Source organism: Phacochoerus africanus, chromosome 3 (genome assembly GCF_016906955.1).
Source record: "Phacochoerus africanus isolate WHEZ1 chromosome 3, ROS_Pafr_v1, whole genome shotgun sequence".
In the NCBI taxonomy this organism is placed as follows: domain Eukaryota; kingdom Metazoa; phylum Chordata; class Mammalia; order Artiodactyla; family Suidae; genus Phacochoerus; species Phacochoerus africanus.
This window is the reverse complement of record NC_062546.1, coordinates 165,341,776-165,367,537: the sequence shown is the minus strand read 5'-3', so window position 1 is coordinate 165,367,537 and position 25,762 is coordinate 165,341,776. Positions and strand designations below refer to the sequence as shown.

Sequence of the window (25,762 nt, the reverse complement as noted above, 5' to 3'; positions counted from 1 at the left end):
ACAAAAAAAAAAAAAAAAAAAAAGAAAAGTGAGTAAGACTAAAAAGCGACCTGAAAAATTCATAAGGGTGCTACAAGGATGCTAGATTGTCTCACAAGTGTTATTGAAGAGCAAGATCATCTTCAAAAAACAAAACTAAAACAAAACATAACAAAATTGGACCCAGCAGATGATTCATTACTGATGTGTGTTTTTGTAAGAAAAATAGTCCAGAACTCTACCCTCAGAGAAATGGCATTGGCACCAAAATATGTGCAAATGAATCAATGTTTTAAATTTATGTGCATCTTTTCAAAATGATTGCCCATTTTTAATGATTATTTTCATGTTACCAACCCACTGCTGCTCTTGAATGCAAAGGGCAAGCACACTTTTACCCAATATAGAGGCAATGGTAGCTCTCAAACTATACCAAATGCATAGGCAATAGCTTTTTACCCAGAACATATGTGGAAAGGCAGTTAGTTCAACTTAGGTTTTCATTACAAACTAGTAGAAAAGTCAACAAGTATAATAATTAGTTTCTAAAATGAATAACAGTCCAATTAAATGAAAATAAATAAGAACAATACTTTTGCAGGGACTTAAATTGCCTCTTGGGCCTGGGTACTTGTGTGTGTGTGTGTGTGTGTGTGTGTGTGTGTGTGTGTGTGTGTGTGTGTGTGTGTGAATATTCAGGGGTTGTACTTAGCAGATACAGATATCACTGTGATATATTTTCTTTCAGCTGAAATATCCAAATGAAAATGAAGAAATTCTGCTACTTCGATCTATTATTGATGTAAATCAGCCCAAATTTTTATCCCATGATTTACCACTCTTTGAGGTAAGAGCATTTGTTATTTCAGTGTATCAAAACTCTTACAATAATGTATTTATCAAATGTCTGAATTTGCAGAACTCCCTGTGAGAAACTTCCACTGTAGAAAACAATGATATGGCACAGAGAACCACAGAACATTCCTTGTTTTATTTGAAGTATGTTTATAGCTTTGTTGTTTCAGATAACTTTTAACAACTTGGGATTTTTAAGTAGTACTCTTTTTTTACTGAATAATATAATAAGCATGCAAAAGTTACAAAATATGTTTGCTTACAAATTTCACTAGAATGTAGGCTTCTTGAAGAAAAGTAATTGGTATAACACACCACTGAGTCACTTGCACAGAAGGGGTACTTAGTAAATGTTTGTCAAATTAATGATTGAAGAAATTAAAAAGTAAGTAAGTTAAATTTCTTTAAAAGAGTACAATGCGGAGTTCCCGTCGTGGCACAGTGGTTAACGAATCCAACTAGGAACCATGAGGTTGCGGGTTCGGTCCCTGCCCTTGCTCAGTGGGTTAACGATCTGGCGTTGCCGTGAGCTGTGGTGTAGGTTGCAGACGCAGCTCGGATCCCGCGTTGCTGTGGCTCTGGCGTAGGCCGGTGGCTACAGCTCCGATTCAACCCCTAGCCTGGGAACCTCCATATGCCGCGGGAGCGGCCCAAGAAATAGCAACAACAACAACAAAAACAATAACAACAACAACAACAACAAAAAGAGTACAATGGCTTTGATGAAATTGTTTCTGCAGGATAATTTAAAAACTAGGCTTAATAATCTCATTATAATTTAAGATTAAATGGTGGGTAGTAGAGAATTTTTCAAATGCTGATTAAAGTTTCTATGTTGTCATGTGATGGCTTCCTTTTCCTTTTCCTCATTAGTAGGTAGAAAAAATTGGGGGGATGGAGAGTGGGCTCCTGACAAATGCTAGATGTTGCTCTATCTTGTGCTGCCTTGAGGTCTGGGCAGTTAGCTTCCAAGGTGTAAAGACTGAAGTCCTAAGGCTGTCGTGGGGGGAAGGAGTGACACTGACACTGGAGTGTGGTCCAGTGCCATTAGCTATCCACAGCAACCATGTTTCATCATTCTGAAAGGAGCTCTTCCCTAGTATTTAGAGTTGACTGTGAAAGTATTTTATAAGTCAAATCTGCAAGGAATAGGTTTAAACTTTCTTAAAAATTTCCCTCAGTTTCTTTGGTACTAGTTACACTATACAGGTTTTCCAGGAGAAAAGCTATATGTATTCTTATAAAGCGGAAGTATACCTCACTTGGATGTATTGTCACATGATTGTGTACTCACTCAGGAAACATTTATTGAGCAATATTTTCACAAATGGAGCATAATTGGTATTTTCAAATAGGACAATTCCCTATCGTGCAAGACTGTCCCATATGCTACAGAACATTAGGCATCTTCGTTCCCCCAGTGTCCCTAGACTCTTCCAGTATGACAATCAGAAGGACAATTCCACATATTTCCAACACCCTACTTGGCAGGAGAGTGAGAGGAACTGGTCTTGGTTGAGAACCACTGACTACTAGACATGATTGATTAAAATACCATTGAACAAATTTTTGTAAATAGAATGATACGTGGATTGAAGTTCCTTATTTTGGCAAATCCAGATATTCTAGCATAATTACTTTAAGACTGTCTTTTCTCTACTGGGGTGCTTTTGTGTTTTTGTTAAGAATGAGTTGTTCACATGTGTGTGGATCTAGTTCTGGTCTCCCTATTCTGTTCCATTGATATATTTGTCTATTTTATACTAATATGACACTGTCTTTATAATAAGCCTTGAAATCAGATACTGTTCATTCTCTAATTTTTTTAATTAAAGATATTGTAGAATTACAACGTTTCTAGGTGAAAAGAGGAAAAATGCCTTGTGAGTTTGTTAGGCAAAAATTTCTTAAATATAACACAATGCATGAAACAATGAATTGATAAAATAAACTCATCAAATTTTAAAAGTTTGCTATCTGAAGACACTGGTAAGAGAATGAAAGACAAGTTAGACACTAGAAAAAAAAATTTGCAAATTAGATGTATGATGAAGGACTTGTGTGCAGAATATTTAAAGAATGGTCAAAACTTACCATTAAGAGAATAAATCAATTAAAAATAGGCAAAAGATCTGAACAGGCATTTCACTAAAGAATATGTACATATGGCACATAAGTACATGCAAAAATTTGAATCTTTGGGAAATGCAAATTGGAGCCACAATAAGATACTGTTCCACAATTACAAGTTTGCTAAAATTAAAAAGATTGACCATACCAAATACTGGAACTCTCATACACTTCTGGGGGGGAATGTAGAATAATACAACCACTTTGGAAAGCAGTTTTTTTTAAATGTTATATTATCCAGGTATTCCACTCCTCAGCATTCACCCAAGAGAAATGAAAGCCTTTGTCCATACAAAGACTGGTATACAAATGTTTATAGCAGCTTTATTTGTAGTTGCCAAAAACTGGAAACAATGAAAATGTCCATCAACAGGAAAATGGATTTATAAACTGGCACCTCAACACAATGGACTACTTCAGTACTGTGAACTGTTGATATATTCTGTGACGTGTGTGAATGTCCAAATCTTGATGCTGAATGAAAGAAGCCAGACCAAAAAAAAGTAGTACATACACATAATGTGTAAATTTATCCATGTTAAATTCTAGACAATGCAAGTAAAAATAGTAATAGGAAGCAGATCGTTGTTTGTTGGTCATCTGGGGATGGAGGTAGGAGATGGCAAGGGGAGGAGGAAGGCGGATTACAAAAGGTCACAGGTAAATTTTGGGGGGCGGTGATGGATATGTTTATCTTGCTTGAGTTGGTGGTCTCACTTATCAAATTGTACCTTTAAATATAAACAGTTCATTGTATGACAGTCATATCTCTATAAAGCTGTTAAAGATACTGAACTATTATTTAATGGTTCTATTTCCATCAGTGATTAAATATGAGGGAAAGAAAACTGTATCATGTTTTTGTATCTCTGTGTGTAAGTATATGTGTATATATATGCATATACTCTATATGATGTAATTACTATATATATAGATAAAGAGAGAGAATATGAATGAGAATGTATAGATAGATAATGTAACTCCCCAAATCATCTGTCTTCAGGGAATTACTTCAGATTTGTTTCCTGGGGTGAAATTACCAAAACCAGATTACAATGATTTGCTGGTAGCTATCAAAGACAACTGTGATTCCATGAATTTGCAAATGACCAGATTCTTTTCTGAGAAGATTCTCCAGATATATGAAATGATGATTGTGCGTCATGGTTTTATGATTGTTGGAGAACCGTTTGGAGGAAAAACCAGTGCATATCGTGTCTTAGCTGGAGCACTAAATGATCTGTGTGAAAAGGTGAGTATATTATCAATGCATTCATTTCTTCATAATCAACTTTGTGCAAGATAGAATATATGGACATTTAAAAATGTACTTTAATGCAGCAACTTGGAATTATGAAAGTACAGAGAAAATAAAACTAGAAAAGTAATACGAAGCAAGTAGGTTCAATTTATAAAGAGTACGACAGATTTGCCTCACAACCTTTTGTTTCTTTTTTAAAAAATTTAATTATAAAGGTAACATGTTCATTGTAGAAAAAAGTCTGAAAACCTGAAAAAAAAAAAAAACAGTTTTCTGTTTTGTGCTTTCAGGAGAGAATTTTTTACTTTTCTGAGTGGTCAGATTTATAATGCCAATTTCTGTTACTGACTCCTAGTGGTATTGAATTGAAGTGTGTGCGTGTGCACACGTGTGCATGCTCACACATCCTTTATATTGCATATGCATGTAAATATAGTGATGGTGATTATATTATTAAAAATCCCTGCCCCATACATCTCTGGTCTACTTTGATATGCTAAAGGAGTGAGGCAGTTTCAAAGTCCTGCTTTAAATTCAACTAATACTGCATTTCTCTCTACTTCCCCTTGTATTTCTTTTTTTTTTTTTTGTCTTTTGTCTTTGTTGTTGTTCTTGCTATTTCTTGGGCTGCTCCCAAGGCATATGGAGGTTCCCAGGCTAGGGGTTGAATGGGAGCTGTAGCCACCGGCCTACGCCAGAGACACAGCAACACAGGATCCGAGCTGCGTCTGCAACCTACACCACAGCTCACGGCAACGCCGGATCGTTAACCCACTGAGCAAGGGCAGGGACCGAACCCACAACCTCACGGTTCCTAGTCAGATTCGTTAACCACTGCGCCACGACGGGAACTCCTTCCCCTTGTATTTCAAATAGTTTTTGCTTCATTTATTTCACTATTTGTAGCCAGGTGGGATATGTGGTCATTAGGCTTTCATTGTGGAGCCTCCTCTTCAGCCAATATAAAATTATGTACTTGCTTTGTTATTTTCCTTGGATCCCCTGTGTCTGATTTCAGTATCACTGCCCTTCCTTTCTCCTTGTATATATATTTGCTCATGTCTTTAATTGTGGCTCTGGCTGTCTCTGTGATTTACTTTTTTTATGGAGAGTAAATAGTTTGACTTTTATTTTCTCCAGTTTGATGGTCTTTATCTTCTCAAAGGGGAATTTAACTTTGTTTGTATTTATTATCATACAAACTGATATGCTACTTATTTCTGTCATCTGTTCCTTTATGTCTTTATCCTTCCAGGCTATTTCCTTTCTTCACCTCCCTTCCCTTCCCTTCATCCTTCCTACCTTTCTGCCATCCTGCCTTCCCTTTCTCAGTTTTTGTTTGCATTTTTCCTGTTTTGTTGTTTTATTGTTCTGTGAACACTAATTTTTTTGCTATGAAAAATAAGTCTCTGAAAGAGCCAAACATGGTGCCACTCAAAGATTAAAGAAGGTGAAGGTACAAGTACATATTATGGTCACATATGAAAGCCCCCAAATGATTTATTACCAGGAAATTCTAAGAGTAACACTGTAGTGACATAAAAGATGAAGGGCTCCATAGCCACTGCCTCCAAGCTATAGCTTCACACTAGCCTCACTTCTTTTGGGACAAAAACCCTACTTTGATGGCAGCACCTTGATCCTGGCTAAGATGATAGAGTTTTCCAGTACTTCTGAATTAAGGATGATACATTGTTATTCCTGGGTACAGAGAAGGCAAAAACCTGAGCTTGTTTCACTGTCTAATATAATTATTATTCCCACATCTTTTTTTCAGTGTGGAACTTCTTTTCCCAAACTCTGGTGGTGGTGGGCAGAAAGCAGTATGGGCAAGAGTCGAAGTTATGTTATTATACAAAAAAAAGAAATGATTGTGAATAAGTAGAGCACAGGGGATTTTTAGGGCAATTAAAACTATTCTGTATATATTGTTATGGTGGTTACATGACGTTATGTATTTGGCAAAATCCACAGAACTGTCTAATACAAACAGTAAATTTATGTAAACCTCAGGCTTTAGTTAATAATAATGTATCCATTTATCAGTGAATCAATCATAACAATGTACCACACCAAGGCAAGGCTTTAGTAAGGGGAACCTATGTGTGGGATTGGGGGGTGGAAAGAATATATGTGAATCTCTGTACTTTTTTGTTCAATTTTCATAAACCTGAAGCTACTCGAAGTTGTCTATGAATTAAAAATATAAAAAAGCCTATATCCCAAGGGTAAGCTTTCAAGGTTCTGGTTGAAATTATCAACTGAACAGTATTAACTTTTCCATACCATGAGAATGATACCTATTTCCCTACATTTAAATCATTTAATTTTCTCTAGGAGATGGCTTTGTAGCTAGAGTCAGCCAGTTACAGCCCATGGGACATATGCAGCCCAAAGCCTGTTTTTGTAATGCCTTGAGCTTAGAATAGTGTTAACATTTTTAGGGTTCGTAAAGAAAAATAAAATAAGAGATGAAGATGTAACTTGTAAAGCATGTAATATTTACTATCTGCCCCTTTGCCAAAAAAACAAAAACAAAAACCAACTCCCATTTCTAATTTTGGATATATAGATCTTGAACAACAATTGCTAATTTATTCCTATTTTATGAGTTTTAGAATCATATTGTAAATAGTATCTTTAAATTGTTCTTTTTCTTTTTAGGGCCACACTCGCCTCATATGGAGGTTCCCTGGCTAGGGGCCAAATCAGAGCTTCAGCTGCCAGCCTACACCACAGCCACATCAACACAGGATCCAAGCCCGGGTCTGCAACCTACACCACAGCTCACAGCAACACTGGATCCTTAACCCACTGCGCAAGGCCAGGGATTGAACCCACAACCTCATGGTTCCTAGTCGAATTCGTTTCTGCTGCATCACGATAGGTAAATAGCAAGAAGGGAGAATAGCTGAGCCTTGCCCTAGGGGCTTGCTATTTTATTTTTCAGCTGTCCCTTGACATTCCATAGAAAATACAGTTGTTGGGTCTTTTTTGGTTTTTTGTTTTTGTTTGTTTGTTTGCTTTTTAGGGCCATACTTGCGGCATATGGAAGTTTCCAGATTAGGGGTTGAATTGGAGCTACAACTGCCGGCCTATGCCACAGCCACAGCAATGTTGGATCTGAGCCACAGCCATGCAAGCTACACCAGCTCATGGCAATACCAGACCTTTAACCCACTGAGCTAGGCCAGGGATCGAACCTGTATCCTCACAGATATTACTCGGATTCATTTCTGCTGCACCCCAACAGGGAACTCCGACAATTGATTTTTATATAATGACCTTGTAAGGTAGATTCTTATTAAATGAACTCCTTACTTCTGGTAGTTTCTTTGTGGACTCTTAGGAATTTTCTACACACTCAACCATCTTTTCCATGAAGAAAGACAGTATTCTTTTAAATAAGTTATCAATTTTTTTTTCTGTTAAGGGCTTAATGGAAGAAAACAAGGTTCAAATTACTGTTTTAAATCCCAAGTCTGTCACCATGGGTCAGCTGTATGGACAGTTTGATTTAGTGTCCCATGAATGGTCTGACGGGATCCTCGCTGTCAGCTTCAGGGTGTTTGCTGCTTCATCGGTAAGTGCTCACACTTTGCACATGCGTATTTAGAGAGGCTATGATAGCTTGGATATTTTCAGTTGTTTCAAATAAACATTCATATGTATAGCTCAAGGTACTTATTTAAAACACGAGTGGAGAGCCTGGCAGTGTTTCTGTGAAGAGCAGTGTTAGTGCCTACAAAGATGCCAGAGCCCACGGAGGCAGGCACCTTTCCCACGGTGTGCACAGCAGGAGGGCAAGAGAAAAAAGGTCTGGAGAGAGGCCAAGTGGCCCAGGAACACAGTGTCTGAACAAAATGATCCTATTGATCCTTCAATAACATTCTTTCTTTGCCTGCTGCTTGGCTGACTGTCACTGTCACACCCACCAATTGTTAGATAGCCTCCTGTGCTTAGAAGATTACAAATGAAGTCTTATCAATTGCAGCACTTCCCTCTGCTGTTGTGAGAAAGAGAATGGGCTGCCTGTGGAACCCTAAGGGATGTGCCAGCCGCTGACTGCTGGGAAGGAGCAGGAGCTTACCTGCTCCTGGCTTGTCCTGCTGAGTGGAGGCTGCCCACTCTTACAATCAATGTCCACTTGGCTGTTGTATGTTAACAGGCTCTCCGGGGGGTACCATCAAATGGGAGATGGTTTCCTAAGGCTGGTCTTACAGGAGAAGAGGCCCAGGCTAGAGACATTTGTTTTATTGAATCTTTTTTTAAATATAAATATTTCCTTTATTCTGACTATCGTACATCATAAATTTGGGTGCTCTTTATTCGCTGAAGGACCAGCCAGTCATAAGAGGAGTGTAATAACAGGAAAACATCAAATCTCAGCTCTGCTCTTACTGGCCTTGAGCGATAGGTAACATACAGATTGGATATCGTGGGGCAGAGATCTTGCCCAATGTTAGGCTTTACTGGATAAAAGTAACTGGGAGGCACAGGTGGGGCAGGCAGAGGTCTGGGATCATTGATATAACTTCTCTCAGATCCTTTCTTGTTATTGTGGATGCACTCTGGTCCAGATTAACATGAGAAGTCTCCAGATAATGTATGCTATTACATTATCTATAAAGAAATAATCATGAGATAACCTCCCATTTTACATTCATCTATGCAGCATACATTATATTTTCTAGAAGGTGCGGGCATCCTGGACCCAAACAGGCCCAATGGATTAATGCACTTGACCACAGGAACTGAGAATGTGTTATGGTAGATTCAAATCCTTCACTGCTAAACTCAAATTCTCACGTGCTGAAGGTGAACAAAGGCAGCCGCTGTGTCCACAGAAGGGCTGCTTCTTAAGGATCTGGAAAGGAGAATCAGTTTTTGTTCCCTCTGGCTAATACCTGGCCACTCTATAATATTCGCTGAACATTTGCTATATTCTGGACAATATGTAAAGATTTTTGTGTTTATCATCGTAGGACTATGAAGGTTTTATTGCTACACTGCCCTGTACCACCACGAGACAGTTCAGCCAAGAAGAATGCATATGTGGGTCGATTCATTCAGTGGAGGGAACAAAAAGCTTTACTTAACATAGGAGAATAACTAATCTGTATAAACATGATATAGAATCTCTATAGTCAGACAATCCAAATAAAAATTGTTTTCCCTAGCAATTACATTTTATAATTATAAGTAAAAGTATTATAATACTTCCTAAAATATGTTATATATGAGTTTGGAAACATTGGGAAAAATAGAATCTCAGAAAAGATGTTACGTATATTTGTCTCATCCATGGCATAGATAGGCTTATTTAGTGAATATATATATTCACACGCATATACACATTTTATTCAAAAGATGCCTTTAACATTTTGATGGTGAAATTAATTTTAGGAGTTCTATTTTAAAGCTGTAGAATAATATTTTTGAGCTGTTTCCTTCCATGACTATTTCTGCCCTTTATTGACCGTATGCATCAACCAGACACCAGATAGGAAATGGTTAGTTTTTGATGGACCAGTAGATGCCGTATGGATTGAGAATATGAATACTGTGCTGGATGACAACAAAAAGCTGTGTCTGATGAGTGGGGAGATTATCCAAATGTCACCACAAATGAATCTTATTTTTGAACCAATGGATTTAGAAGTTGCTTCTCCTGCCACTGTAAGTTCTCAGTTTTCACATCTGCTTATAAATTTGAAATGCTATAAAGGTGTTTATTGCTTCATAATTTTGACTTTGGATGAAAAGTTATTTAAAGGACTCATTTTAACAGTTGTCTGCAATTCTCCAAGAACAGACATATCTGTTGATATACTGGAATAATTTAAGAGTCAGGGATTGGGAGTTCCTGTCATGGCTCAGCAGAAGCAAATCTGACTATTATCCATGAGGATGCAGGTTCTAACCCTGGCCTCATTCAGTGGGTTAAGGATCCGGCATTGCCAAGAGCTGCTATGTAGGTTGCACTCGAGGCTCTGATCTGGTGTGGCTGTGGCTGTGGTGTAGGCCGGCGGCTACTGCTCCAATTCGACCCCAGCCTGGGAACCTCCGTATGCCTCAGGTGTGGCTCTAAAAAGCAAAAAAAAAAAAAAAAAAAAAAAAAGGAGTCAGGGATTGTTCCCTCTTTGTGTCAGACCACCATTTGGTGAAGTCATACACAAAAATCTAGATCAGGAAATTATATAAATATATGCTTTTCCCTCAACAGTTTTCTGAAGGTTATAAGAAATAGATGTACCAAGCCATGTTTCTTTTACAAGCATTACCTTGGTGGTAAACAATGATTGTTTTTCCAGGTTTCCAGATGTGGTATGATTTACATGGAGCCTCACATACTGGGCTGGAGACCACTGATGTTGTCCTGGATTAATCTCTTACCTGCCTCGATCAGTGTTATTCAGAAGGAATTTATAATAGGCTTATTTGACAGGATGGTCCCTGTTTCTGTTGAATTTATTAGAAAGCATACAAAGGTAAGATGGATGAAAATGTGAAGTTCCCATTGTGACTTAGCAGGTTAAGAACCCAGCATAGTGTCTGTGAGGATGTGGGTACAATCCCTGGCTTCAGTGGGTTAAGGACCTGGCAGTGCCTCAAGCTGTGGCAAAGGTCATAGATGTGGCTTGGATCCGGTGTTGATGTGGCTGTGACATAGGCTCCAGCTGCAGCTCTAATTCAGCCCCTGCCTGGGAACTTCCATATGCCATGGGTGCAGCCCTAAAAAGAAAAAAAGAAAAAAAAAAGCCAAATCCAAATTATATATATATATATACACACACACACACATATATATATATGTATTTTAAAATGTCTGTTTTTATCATCAACTACCAGACATTAAAATAATTTCCTAACTGGTTTGACTAAAAACTTTTTTTTGTAAATATTTAAAATATTTTAATATAATTATTCACCCCAAAATATTTTAAATAAAGCATCTTATGGTTTGAGAAAAGGAATGGGTATGAATCTTTTCTCTTAAAAAAAAAGAAGCAGAGAATCAAAGTCTCAACGTCCCGCCTAATTGCATCTGGGTGAAAATATCCTAAAATGTTCTTTCTCATTTCTGAAGGACTACTTTTTTTTTTAATAGTTTTAAAATTGCTTTGAGAAAATGGATTGGTGTGAATCTTTTCTCTTTAAAACAAACAAACAAAGCAGACAATCAAAGTCTCAAAGTCTCACCTAATCACATCTGGGTGAAAATATCCTAAAATGTTCTCTGTCATTTCTGAGGGACTACTGTTTTGTTTTGTTTCTTCAACAGTTTAAAAATTTTTTTTAATTAAAAATTTTTTTTCTATATTTTCTAAAGGTTTTAGGATAAATATATATTATTTAATAATTAGAAAAAAGAACAAATTTAAAAGTAATCTTATTCGTGATATCTGAAGAACTGGATAGTGACTCATATAGAAAAGAACATATTACCACTGTTTAGACCTTACTGAGGAATCCATGATATTTAGCATCAGTGCATCTATTTATTTAGGGATTACGGTGGCTAGCTAATGAAACTGATTCACACAGGAAAGTTAGTCCCTGGTTGGAGAACCGAAAGTGGTTCTAAGGTAAACACCCATTTTCCTTTCTTTCAGTACATCCTGGAGGTGGGGTAGGGGGAAATGTGGAAGGGAGAGGCATCTGCATTGTGAATTTCCAGAAGCACAGATGTCTCCTGCCTCTGAGAGTTGATGGAGCTCCAGCGAGGCTCTTAAACCCCCTCCAGCTGGAAACTATAGGGAAGGATGCTTAATATCTGCTTTGGGAGATACAGACCAAAGGTCTTTTATGATGATTCTGCTCTGGGTCAAATATAGAGAAACAGGGCTGGAACTTTGCTGTTGGAAATAATGTCAAAAAGCTTGAGGCAGGAGTTTGGCTCCAAGTACAGAGCTGGAAAGTGGAATTGAAAATTCTGGTCATGAAGATTACTTAAAGGGAAAATCTGGAGGAAAAAGAGCAAAGGATGGGTTCCTGGGTATACCAGCAATTTAGAGAGAGGGAAGAGATGAGAATATTTAAGTAGCAGGTGGTCAGTATTGTCCAGAAACTACTGAGAGGTCAGGTGAAGGCACGAAAGGATGACATGTGTCCCTTGGATCTAGCAGCAAAGATCATGGGGTGGGGGGTGCTGGCCTCAGCACTTTGAGAAGAAAGTCAAGGGTACTGAAGTGGTTGGTTAGGAATGTGGGTGATACTTGACCGTGAGTATAGGCTGCTCTTTCAGGAAACTTGGCTATAACCAACATATATCTATATGTTGTAGATATGAGATAATCATGTTTCAAAATCAATTGACTATGTATCAATTGAGGGGCATGATAGAATAAGCTTTAAGGGTTTTTTCACCCTCCTGGAATGGTCAGAGAATGTAGGTATTACAGATAAAAGAATTTTCCATGTAACCGGAACTGATCTTTTTTCTTTTGTTGTTGTTGTTGTATTCTATATTTTCTAAATATATATTTTCCTTTTCTAGGGCCGCTTCCCATGGCATATGGAGGTTCCCAGGCTAGGGGTCTAATCAGAGCTGTAGCCATCAGCCTACGCCAGAGCCACAGCAATGCGGAATCCGAGCTGGGTCTTCAACCTACACCACAGCTCATGGCAATGCCGGATCCTTAACCCACTGAGCCAAGGGCAGGGATCTTGAACCTGCAACCTCATGGTTCCTAGTCGGATTCGTTAAACACTGTGCCATGACGGGAACTCCTGGAACTGATCTTTTCAATATCAAACAGAAACAAAACTTTTTTAATTGAGGTGTAATTGGTATACATTATATTAGTTTCAGGTGTACATCATAGTGATTTGCATGTTCTGTCAAATGATCGCCAAAATAAGTCTAGTTAACATCTGTCACTATAGATATTACAGAATGTTTTTCTTGTAATGAGAACTAAAAAACAAAAAAAAATCGCTTTTAATGTAAATTTTCTTAAGTGTACTTATGCACTTTTGTCCTCTGAAGAAATTTTGAATGCCCGTTTTTTATTAAGCTCTGTACTTGGAGCCAAACTCCTGTCTTATTTGTAGTAGTATCTTTTTGCATTTTAGGATTGCATCAGTGACACTGAGTCCCTGTCCTTAGCTGCACACTCAGATGTCACTTCTGCCTGCTTCTACTGGAGCAGTGACTGAAGATGAAATCAGCTGTTCTCATCTTGAGAGAGTCCATTTCAGAGTTAATTCTTACTTGTTAACCTTGAAGCAATACAACTCCAAGGTTGGAAGAGAGCCTGGAGGAAAGAAGACAAATGTTTATTGAGAACTTGCTGTACTCTGGATGGTTCTAGGAACTCTAAACCCATTATTTCATTAATTTTATAATTCTTCATGGTGAGACCCAGAGAAGTAAAGCGCACAGCCTTTACAGCCTTCCAGCAACATTTTATGCTTTTCAGGACTTAAAAATATATTTCATAGAAATGAAATTACTCTGAGTACTGCTGCAGCCTATAAAGATGTTTTGAATGGGTTTTGTTTATTAAGCATTTTAAATAAGCAAATTAATTGCCTGCTCTGGAAGATTTTATATATATATATATATACTTTGATTTTTGAAATTGGCATAGCATAGACTCTATGTTTGTAACTAAGTTAACTAAACATGGAACAATGTGTTTTTTAAAGTTGGAAATCGGTATAAGAGTGGTTAAAAGAGCACACGCTGCCTGGATATGACACCCACTGCTGCTACACTCTAGGGGACTAATGTGTGCCTCAGTTTTCTCACCGATAAAACTAGAATTATCCTGAGAGTACCTTTTCATAGAGATAATGGCTGTTAGAACCACATGAACTCAGTTAAAAACTAGTTGATGCTATTTCAATGAGTGCCTAATTTGTTTCATAGACATTTTTCTCTGACTTTTCAGGAATTATCTCCTACTTCGGATACTAACTTAGTCCGATCCCTAATGAATCTGATAGACTGTTTTATGGATAACTTTGCTGATGAAGTGAAAGTAAGAGAGAGAAATGATCGGGAAACTTACTCTTTACTAGAGGTAAGTCCATTGCCCTTTGAATCTTGAATTCGAAAGATAGCTACTGCTTTTCCCAATGCTTCCTATTTAATTAACCTCACTTTTCCCAGGACTGGAAACTAGACAATGGGTGGTGGATGAACAGTGAGGAAAAAGTCAGGTCCCAAATACCAAGTGCTGGTAGGAAAACTCCTTGACTGGCAGTTCTCTTGGGTCACGAAGTTTGGGGAGAGCCCAATGATCCTCATAGATCTGCTGCTTATATCTTGGGTCATTTGGCCAGTCTCAAAGATGGCCAGTCCCCAAAATGTCGATGGCCATTTGACAACAAGATTCACCTCCCCTTCAGCATCTCAGTTATAATTCATTAGGTTTTTTCCCTTATTTTTTCTTTCTTCTTCATGAGATAAAAATATTTTAAATATATGTGTATAAGTGTGTATAAATATACATTTGGATTGTGGAAAGCAAGAAAATATGTAATCTATGAACATCTTAAAAAGAGTAATAAAGTTATCAACAGACCTTGGATGTTTTTTTAATTATAAATTGTGTTGCTAGTGTTAATACTTCTAATGTAATCAGTGTGTTACTTTTTGTGTATATTTTATGAAATATGCAGTTTCATTTTTAATAGTTTATAAAGAGAGGTAGCCTGTAAGCAATCTAAGAGTAAGTGAATAGTGTTAAGCTAGAGTTCACAAGTTTTATAAGCATAGTCAAAACTGTTTTAGCTTTGGCATTGGAAAGAGGATTTGATTTTAAAACAAGCAAACAGGTTTTCTCATTTGAGTGATGTGTCCCCCGTTCCCTCTGCCTGAGTCTGGTAAGAAAGCTTGCAGGGTAACAGTTCTAATTATGCAATCAATGCTCAAGTACCTATTAGAACAGGTAAATAAAAAATATGAATTTGTTTTACTTTTTTAAAATACACTGTCAAAATTTAAATTTAATGAGCATGTATGTTGTGGGTTGATTATTCCTTATTCAAATATGCTTTTGTACTTTAATAAAAAGTTTTCTCAATGTTCTTTTTAGTGTCAAAGTTCAGCCATGTTCTTAAAATATCACTTGATTCACCAGACTAGTCATTCTAAGATTTTACTATACTTAGAATTTATACTTTGCATTGTATTATCTTCTCTGAAAATAATGTTTTCTAAGACATGCAATTTGATAGAAAAAAACTAATTATTACAAAATCCCGAGATAACCTACTATGATGTATCAGTTTATTCATTTCATTTCAAAGATAGTAAACTGGCTGGTATTATTTAAGCTTTGAGGATAGATTAAAGTTATTCTTTAATGCATGCTTACCTTCTCTTCTCTTCAATTCAGGGCATTTTTCTGTTTTCACTGATCTGGTCCATCGGTGCTTCTTGTAAAGATGATGATCGGTTGAAGTTTAATAAGATTCTTCGTGAACTAATGGAAGGCCCAATTTCAGAAATAACTCGAAATAGGTTTAAATTACTGAGTGGTACTGAACAAACATCTTCAAAAGCACTAACTGTCCCATTTCCTGAAAAAGGAACAATTTATGATTATCAATTTGTCACTGAGGTAAGAGTTCTGAAGCAGGATTTGCACCTGCCAACCAGGCAGAGTCCCCTTGGAGACACACAGCACATAATGGCTCTGGTGCCGCCGTGTCACCGCTGTTCACCTTAAGAGGCAGCACGGAGCAGGGGGAAGGTGTGTAGGGTGTGAAGTCAGGCACACCTGGGTTGGAGTTCCAGTAAAACTTTCTATATAGCCTTGGAGTAGTTCTTTAATCTCCTTGAACCTTGTTTTTCTCATTGACGAAATGAGATAAATGATAATACTTATTGGGTTAATAATCGTCATTACATAAAATAACACATCGCGACATCTGAGAAGTTCATGGTGCATGTTAGGACATCCAAGGTGAAGAGGTCCTGCAGGAATGTAGCTGGGTTGTTATGAATTCAGCACTTCCCAAGTGGATTGGACAATGCAGCCTGGGTCGTGGTCGTTTGCTTTTTGTTTTTGTGTAACAACTCCCACAAGTACTGTATCAAGCACACAGTTTAGGCATAAATATTAAATATATGCGAATTTAAGTGACGTTGGGATCACACTATATCCCCAACTGGATAGTTTTATATCCTTCTTCTTCCCTTAATAAAGAAAACAAATTCCTACCTCACTGATGTTCTTTTAATAAATTAATTTTTTTACAACCTCCCTATATCCTACCATCTGGATGGGCTATGATCTTTTCTGTTTCCTACTCGTAGATATTGAAGTGTTTGTGTTATTTTAGTTTTAATGCTTCCGTGTATATTCTTGTATACAAGTCATTGTGTGCATATCTATTTCTTAAAAATAAATTCCTAGGAAAGAATTACTCTGTCGATTTTTAGTTTTTGTGGCTCTTGAGAATGTCTTGCTAAGCTCACCTCAGAAGAGATTGTTCATTTTTCCAGCCTTAAGATACCTTTTTAGCTTTTCTAATTTTATTTCAAATTACTAACAATTTGCATTTTCAGAGCACTTTGCAGTTCATTAAGATTTTCCACAATCATGTCTATTTTGTTTCCCAACCTCTCTGTGAAATCAGAAAGATAGGATTATCTTTCAAATTTTACCATTGAGGAAATTGAGAATCAGAGATAGTTTGCACTTTTCCCGGGATCACACAATCTCTAAATGACTATCTGTTCCAGTTTTTCTGATTGGTAATATTCCCTTCCCCATTTGGTGGCAAAAAACCCACATTAGAATAGATTATCAAGAATATCAAAAGGGGGAGTTCCATCATGGCACAACGGAAACAAATCCAACTAGGAACCATGAGGTTGCAGATTCAATCCCTGGCCTCACTCAGTGGGTTAAGGATCCAGCGTTGCCGTGAGCTGTGGTGTAGGTCGCAGACGCATCTTGGATCCTGCATTGCCGTGGCATAGGCCGAGGCTGTAGCTCCAATTTGACCCCTAGTCTGGGAACTTCCATGTGCTGTGGGTGTGCCCCCCCCCCAATCAAAAAAAAAAATCAAGTGCATCAATTCTTCATCAGTTTTAGAAAGTTCTAGAAATTTTTTTGGCAATATTTTTTTAAGACTGATATGAATTCAGCCTCCTCAAAAAATTCTCTACAGCACATATGCAGAGCACTGCCAGAAGATACAAAAATGAAAAAAGCACAGGGCCACCCTTAGTGAGTTTTTAACCTCTTCAGAAAAGTGTCATGTATACTGTAGGACAAGAGTCCTGTATCTCAAGGCTCAGGGACCCAGGGCATGTTTAGAACCAGTCGACCCATCAGTGAGGCTGGGTTGTGAGGCACATAAAGATGTGAAGGAAGGATGGGGCTGAATTTGGATGTGCTTTGAATGACCAGGAGCTTGAATTTGATTTTGTAAGAATCTTTGAGAGGGCAGTGGTGTTTTTCTAAGGAGAGAGAGTTGACACAATGTTTTTGAATTTTTTTGTTATAAGCACTATCATAGCAAATTAAAATTTTTGCTCATAAGCTAATTAGGTGCAAAGATACGGTATAGTATTGATTTATAATACCAATCTCATATTGGAAAAACTTGTCTCTTCTAGGTATCTGTGGCACAACAACATGAATATAGTTAACACTACAGACCTGTACACTTTGAAAATTGCTGAAAGTAACTTTTAGATTTTTTTTTACAAGGAAAAAGAAAACTTGCCTAAAATGATAAGCAGATGTTATAAATACCATTATAAAAGTCAATATGTAGCCATTGTTCTATGTAGATAATTTTTCTATGTCACTTATTGAATAAAATTATTTTTTAACACATTGGTTAGACCAATTTTCTCAGTGACATTAAAGAACCTAACATTTGGATAAAATAACTGACCTTTGGGTTGACAGGGATTTTAGGGCATCAGCATTGCCATCTCATTTTTATTATAGAAGCCTAATTTTTCTTTAATTTACCACAAAATTTAACTTTGAAAAATCAGAATGAAGAGTTTTAAAAGATAAAAACAAATGTGTAAATATCACAGTTGGTCTTGATTTTTCATCTTTTCTACAATGGCACTGGAGTATAGAACTTTTAAAGGTATTTTACAGCATAACCTTCACTATTTGGTTATTTATTATAAACAGGGAATAGGAAAATGGGAACCATGGGTAAGGAAGTTGGCAGAAGCTCCTCCAATTCCTAAGGATATGATGTTTAATGAAATCATAGTACCCACTCTGGACACAGTTCGATACTCTACACTAATGGAATTGTTGACCACCCATCAAAAACCATCAATATTTGTAGGACCAACAGGAACTGGAAAGAGTGTTTACATTATTGTAAGTATTGTGGAAATCTATATATTAAAATGTGCATAGTCATCCTAAGAGTATAATTTTTTAAATTACCTAAAATGGTAGATGATATTTCAGCGTTGGAACCGTGGAGAATTTTTGAGTAATTGCCCATTTGTTTTTGAGACTTGGTTAAAGGTGTAATGCTACTATGTATCTCTAAACTACTGTTCCTTTTTAAAGATATTTTAATAAAAACAGCTTGTTCAGGATGAAAATTTTCTTCTCCCTTGCAAAGGATATATTAGTTACTTATTTGATAATTTAATTTTCTAAATTATTTAATATGTGAGTGACTACTATATGGTAATAAGACTGATTTTCCTTAATTATTTCTATAATCATACCCATTGTGGGTTAGTTAAGAAAATGCCAGATGCTGTAACAGACATGCCCCAAATCTCAGTAGTTTTGCAAAGCCTATGTTCCCTTGTGTTTTGGGGGTCATATAGATCAAAGGCCAGTTCTTGTCTTTAGTTTCAGACTTCTGAAAGCAGAAGCTGGCTGGAACTAATAGTAAGTAGCACCTCCAGCCTTTGGTACTGCAAATAAGTGAGTTTCCTCAGGGTCAGTTGGACAATGTGGAAGATAAGTGGACTCAAGCCTTCCTGGTATTTCATTCCATGTAACTGCCCACAGCAGTAGTGGAACCCCATTTGTTCCTTTAGGTCAGGGAACTGTGCAATGCGATGTCCTTTTGGCTATTCAACGACCCTTAACTTCTGTTCTCAGAGAGCAATTATTTTGAAGCTTGCCACAAGAGCAGGCAAGATAGCATTAGCAAAGAGAGAACCACAGCGACAACAGTGAAGTAGGACGTTTGCCGCTTCCTCCAGCTCTGCCTGTTTCCCAACCATGGGACAGGAAGAGGTTGGGAAGGCAGGTGGAGGAGAGGCGAGGAGTTGTCAGTGACCCTTCCCCATTGCAGGTTCCCAGTCAATTCACACTCTCCCAATTCTGACAGTACCTGTTACTAGTTCTTTGCTGATTTTGTATTTTAATCCAATCCTTTAATCCTTTTGGAACATATTTGGTTATATAGTGAAATAATTGTCCTTGTATTATTTGTTGAATAAGCTCCTAACAAATTGAAATGTCACCTTTATCATAATAAATGTCATATATCTGAATATCCAAGACTGGGGAGGGGAGGAATTTAGACTGAGGTTTTAAATCAAGATGCTGAGTTAGTCTGGATTTGCTAAAAAAACAAAACAAAACAAAACAAAACAAAACTGAAAGTGTATAGAATGCTAAAGGACTTGCCTAAGGTGATGTCATGAGTCAGGGAATGGAGGCTTGACATGGTTAAAGGCAATGGGCGAAGAAAAATAAAGCCCTTTGTCATTTCTACTCCCATCAAATTCAGCCCAGGTAATAAACTGCCCACACCTCTTAAAATAACTTTTCATGAAATTGGGAACATGCTTTGCATCTTATCTTTCATCTGCTTTTTTCTACTTAATATATTATATTTTCCTGTTTCATTATTCTTTTATAAGATGATCTGTAGAGCACATCTTGATAAGAATCATTGTAATTATACCTGCTTTCCAGTTAATTCCATTTTGAAAGTGAAAGTTATATTATGTAAGCTTCCTAATTTACATTTTGACAACTTGGTTTTTAAGTGAAAAGATAACCTGTATTACAAAGAACGTTGATCTAGAGAGAGACAAATGGCAGTCTGAATTCATGCCCCAATCTCTGAAACCTTAAGCAGGTTTCTTAACCTCTGTCTCTGTGACTTCATGTTAAGAAGGAATGTGTACTCTGCACCGTGGTTTTGGAAATCAGAGAAGCCACATGTCTGGGGCCTGGACAAATAGATACACTCTATTGACATGATAACTGTCATTTTTATTTATTCTATCTCTTTCTACATTGTGACATTCTAAGGTTAATTTGAGTGTGTCAAAATGATGCTTAATCATTACTTTGAAATGTCAACACAAAATTGCAATTATGCCTCATTTTATTATTTCCTGTTGTACAGAATTTTCTTTTAAATCAACTCAATAAAGATATCTACAAGCCTCTGCTGATTAACTTCTCAGCACAAACAACAGCAGCTCAAACTCAGAATATTATCATGTCAAAACTGGACAAAAGAAGAAAGGGAGTTTTTGGTCCTCCTCTGGGCAAGAGAATGGTAATTGGCTCTCTGTTTTTATGCATTGTTACATTCAGAACAAGGAAGCCAGGCACACTGGGGCTTGACATCTCTTTGCCCAGATTTCTTTTTTTCCAATCACAGTTTTGATTAAGAAGTTTTCCTGAAAGTGTTCATATTTGTGTGTGCATCAGGCAACTTGACATTAAGAACAAGTGGTTGCCCTTTGAGTTAAAGTAGAATATTCATCTGGTAAATCATCTACCTTCCTAATTCTCTCATTAACATTTTTATTCAGCACACTCTTTGCTACTAGCTCTCTGGGCCTTTAACTAATCCAGCCATCAATTGACTTATCTGTCAAGAATACTCTTCTCAACCTCGTTCTTATCACTCAGAGGTTATTGTCAATTTTAAAATTGCACCTTCCTCACTTATTTTAATGTATTGAAGATGTACAAGGGAAAATGAAAAGGCATACTAAGAAATTATCTGAGAGGATTACTAGGTCCTAAACTCTTGGAGTTCCTATTGTGGCTCAGCGGGTTACAAACTTGACTAGTATTCATGAGGTTGCGGGTTTGATCCCTGGCCTCGCTCAGTGGGTTGGGGACCCAGTGTTGCTACAAGTTGCAGTGTAGGTCACAGATGTGGCTCAGATCCCATATTGCTGTGGCTGTAGCATAGGTTGGCAGATACAGCTCCAATTTGACCCCTAGCCTGGGAACTTACATATGCTGCCGGTGCAGCCCTTAAAAAATAAATAAATAAACTCTTAACCTATACAGATTACTGGCAAGACTGCCTCCCTGTCCTTTGGAAACATGGATGCTAAGGGAGATTGTTCTTTATTTGAAAAGAAACCATCCCTTCTCACATATGTGTGCTGTATGCTACAAGAGGATAATCTGATTCTCTGCCTGGACATTGTTTGCACAATAGTATACTCTATTAAGATGGCTGTATTTTCTGACACCTTTTCTCCTTTCATTCTCAGGTTGTCTTTGTTGATGATGTCAATATGCCTGCTCGGGAAGTATATGGGGCTCAGCCTCCCATTGAGTTACTTAGACAGTGGTTAGATCACTGGAATTGGTATGACCTAAAAGATTGTTCTATGATTAAACTAGTGGACATACAAATCATGTGTGCTATGGGACCTCCAGGTACATTTTCTGAGTTTATGAATGAGATTGAAAATCACTCTGGCTAAATTTAAAGAGATAGCTGGAGAAAGAAAGAGAAATTCAGTTGGACAACTTGCATTATGATGTTTTGTGTATTTTCTATGTGTGTAAGTTGTGACCTGACGGAGTACCCACAGTGGTCAGCACTGCGGAGTGGGTTGCCTTTCTTCGAGTCATTCTCCCCAAACCAGCCAGTTCTTCCATGTCCTTTTTCTCTTACCTTTTGGGACATTGCTCCCGATTTCCTATCCCTGCATTCCATATCCCAGTTGCCCCAAGAAACTAGATCTGCACACCTCCACCCCCATCCCCGGGGAAGCTCATCCTCCTCAGTTTCATCCCTTAAACTTTGAACTGTATAAAGACTCCCTGCTTCAGAGGTCCCCTTTACTCTACCCTAGTCAAGACTCAGTGTAGTGTGTTTCTGGACTTAGACTGTTGAGGAGAATTTAAGTAGGAAATGGCTAAAAGAATGAACTCTTCAGAGTTTCTGTCTTGGCGCAGCAGAAATGAATCTGACTAGGAACCATGAGGTTGCAGGTTTGCCTCGCTCACTCAGTGGGTTAAGGATCCGGCATTGCCGTGAGCTGTGGTGTAGGTCGAAGATGCGGCTTGGATTTGGCGTTGCTGTGGCTCTGGCGTAGACCAGCAGCAACAGCTCCGATTGGACCCCTAGCCTAGGAACCTCCATAGGCCACCAGTGGCTCTAAAAAGACAAAAAGAAAAAAAAAAAAAAAGAATGAACTCTTGGAGTTCCATTTGAGGGTCATCAGGTTAAGAACACAACATAGTGTCCATGAGGATGCAGTTTCAGTCCCTGGCCTCATTCAGTGGCTTAAGGGTCCAGTGTTGCTACAAGCTGCAGGATAGATATAGATGCGGCTCAGCCCCCACCTTGCTGTGGCTACAGCATAGGCTGGCAATTGCAGCTCTAATTCAACCCGTAGCCTGGGAACTTCAATATGCTGCAGGACTGGGCCATTAAAAAAAAAAGAACTCTTAAAGGTCCTTCACATTTTTCAAGGGGAATTTATAAACTCAAAACTCAATGTAAGGGATTTTTTTTTATATCCTGGAATATCTGAAATGGCTTGATTCAACTAACTGGGCGTCTTTAACACTTCTTTTCCTGAACTCAAGCTGGCACTCTATTTTTTAAAAATTCCTTTTCTGGATGTACCATGCCTTCAGGGAATCTCTCTGTTTTTTAAATAACTCTCTTGCTCCTGGGTACTCAGACTTCAGTTCTGCTTTGCCTCTCCCCCACCACCCAGCAGTCACTGTACTGCATGCCCCTTTTCTCTGCCTTTTCAGGGACTGAACAGGCTGAATCCTTGAGGTATCTTTGCCACTTGGACCCCATTGTCTAAATAGACCACCATTGCTGAATGCTCTCTGGGAGGAAGGGCTGAAGACAGAACGGGGTGTGTGGTCTCCCTTTTCCTTTTGCAGCCCTTTCACCATCTCCTTAAACTTGCCCTGGTGAATCAGTGTTCATTATAAGCTTCTAAGTACATAAATATACATAACTGTTTTGATCTATAGACTGCTAGTAATGTGCTTTTACACATGTTCATGTTTTCAGAATCAGCACAGTATAATTCAGTGATAAAAGCAAAACAAAGATTTACCTCGTTTAAAACATGAACCTAAATATTTTAAGCACAATATATACATTAAAGATATTATGCTCTTTTAAAACCACTTGTTTACTAGAGATTTCATGATAGAATCCCTTTAAAAAGCAAATGCGTTTTGTCTATACACGTAAAGATGTTAATATCAATTTTGTAAAATGATGTGTTACATTCTAAGTCAGTTAACAAAACCTCATATTTGAAAATGTGATCATTGTTTTATGAAAAGGGATAATCGCCAAATTTTAAAAATTCTAAGCAGCCAGTGAGGTGGCTACATGAAGCACATAGACTAGTCTTTGGGAAATTTATTTTCAGATTTGGGGAAAGAATGAGGCTCTTATGCCAAAATCGTGCTGCATTTCAGCTGTGTAAGAACGACCTTAAATTTTGGTCAGTAAAGATACCAGGGACATGTTAATATTACATGTATTATTATATTAGTATTGTATAATATACTATCTTAATATTGTATTGTGGTAAGAATATTTTACAGTTTATGGCTTTGGACTGTGACTGAGTCATGGAGAAGGTGGTGTATGGCTCTGTCTGGTTAAATTGTCTTTGGTAAATAGACCTGACCAAGATTATAACTAATTAATTGAACTAATTCAGATCATTCAGCTTGAAAGCAACACCTTGAGTTTAAGGAGAAAACTGTTTTTGAGTTCAAGGTTATCCAAACAATCGATTACTCTTAACATATCTGTGTGGGAGGAATTTTTCCATCTTTCAAGTTGATTTATGCTGCAAAACGTATAGAAAATACTCTGGAATATACGAGTAACATTGTTAAGAGTTCTGCTTTCTAATATTTAGGTGGTGGTCGAAATCCCGTAACTCCTCGATACATGCGACATTTCAATATTATAACAATCAATGAGTTTAGTGATAAATCCATGTTTACGATCTTCTCTAGAATCTTAACCTGGCATTTAAAAATCTGGTAAGTAATTGAAGGTGTGTTTGTGTTTTCATTTTGGGAGTGTAAAATCTTTTGAGAACGTGTCAGTACAAACTGTGCTTCTCAAACTTTTCCTCGAAAGCATCCTTAGACAAGAAGAAAGATGCAGGCAACACTGCTTCCCTCTTTTGCTCCCATCCCCAGGCATGGGAACACCACCCAAAGAAGCCACAGTATCTTTCTCTTTTTCCTCTGTCTTAAACCTTAGATTTTAATCTAAAAGTCCTCACAAACTTTGCATTCCACTGTATAATACGCCCATGTTAGAATAGTCAATATTTAGAATTTTTGTGACATAGTACAGTTAATGTTGGAAAGAGTGCTAAGTTTATCCCATGACTTTGATGCCCTCTAGTAAAACTCTTTGAGTCCCCCAGAGGTGTTCATGTCTAGGTTTGAATGTGGCCTTAGACCCTGTACCCTGGGGAAACATTGCTCCTTAACTCTGGACACTCAGTCCTTCTTCACAAGAAGCTTGGAGGCTGGGGAGCCAAGTGGATGTGAGCTGTCCAATTCTCGGCGCCCTATGGTCCATTCTCAGGAGGTTGTTGTCTCTTTCCCTATCCAGTGTTGATGGGGGAGCACAGCTGGACAGCTGCCTTATCAAGCTCACAGTGAAATATGGCCTATTATGCTAAATGGATATTCTTTCCCTATGTTCTTTCTACCCTAATAATTCCTTTTGCCCTGAAAAAAAAAAATGTCCTGGCTCATTATTTACTTTCTTTCTAATTCTCCTTTTTATCTTTTCCTTTTTTTTTTTTTTTGTATTTTTATTTTCTTCCTTCCCTTTCTCTGAAAACACCCATTTCACCAGTGTTCTTCAGGGATTCTACCTACATGCAGTTAAGAATGCCAGGGAAATCAACTCTACCTCAATAAAAAATAAGTACATAGAGTTCCTGATGTGGTTCAGTGGGTTAAGAAACAGACGTAGTGTCCATGGGGATATGGGTTGGATCCTTGGCCTTGCTCAGTGGATTCCTTCCCCTCAGTGCATTCTTTCTGGCATTGCCACAAGCTACAATGTAGTTCGCAGATGCAGCTCAGATCTGGTCTTGCTGTGGATGTGGCATAGGCCTTCAGCTGCAGCTCCAATCTGACTCTAGCCTGGGAATTCCCATATGCTTCAGGCACAGCCATAAAAAAGAAAGTAAATAAATAAATATTTTAATTAAAAAAAAATAAGAATGCCAGGGAGTAAAGAGGCAGAAGCATCATCTAGTGGGTGATAGGTTTGAGTGACATAATATAGGTTTCTTGGTTGGCTGTTCTGTCCATTCACTTAAGTAGTTTAAGT

The 25,762-nt window shown here is 37.7% G+C and overlaps 1 protein-coding gene across 1 annotated transcript in view; it reads left to right on the top strand.

The window, feature by feature from the left end:
• Positions 1–25,762, top strand: part of DNAH7 (dynein axonemal heavy chain 7) — a 275,667-nt gene that overhangs the window by 131,166 nt on the left and 118,739 nt on the right. The window contains exons 28-38 of the mRNA XM_047773110.1: positions 728–826; positions 3,968–4,216; positions 7,659–7,808; positions 9,722–9,904; positions 10,540–10,716; positions 14,125–14,256; positions 15,577–15,801; positions 18,349–18,546; positions 20,558–20,713; positions 21,672–21,840; positions 24,318–24,444. Coding sequence (XP_047629066.1) covers positions 728–826; positions 3,968–4,216; positions 7,659–7,808; positions 9,722–9,904; positions 10,540–10,716; positions 14,125–14,256; positions 15,577–15,801; positions 18,349–18,546; positions 20,558–20,713; positions 21,672–21,840; positions 24,318–24,444 — 1,865 coding nt within the window. The remainder of the gene's footprint in view (positions 1–727; positions 827–3,967; positions 4,217–7,658; positions 7,809–9,721; positions 9,905–10,539; positions 10,717–14,124; positions 14,257–15,576; positions 15,802–18,348; positions 18,547–20,557; positions 20,714–21,671; positions 21,841–24,317; positions 24,445–25,762) is intronic.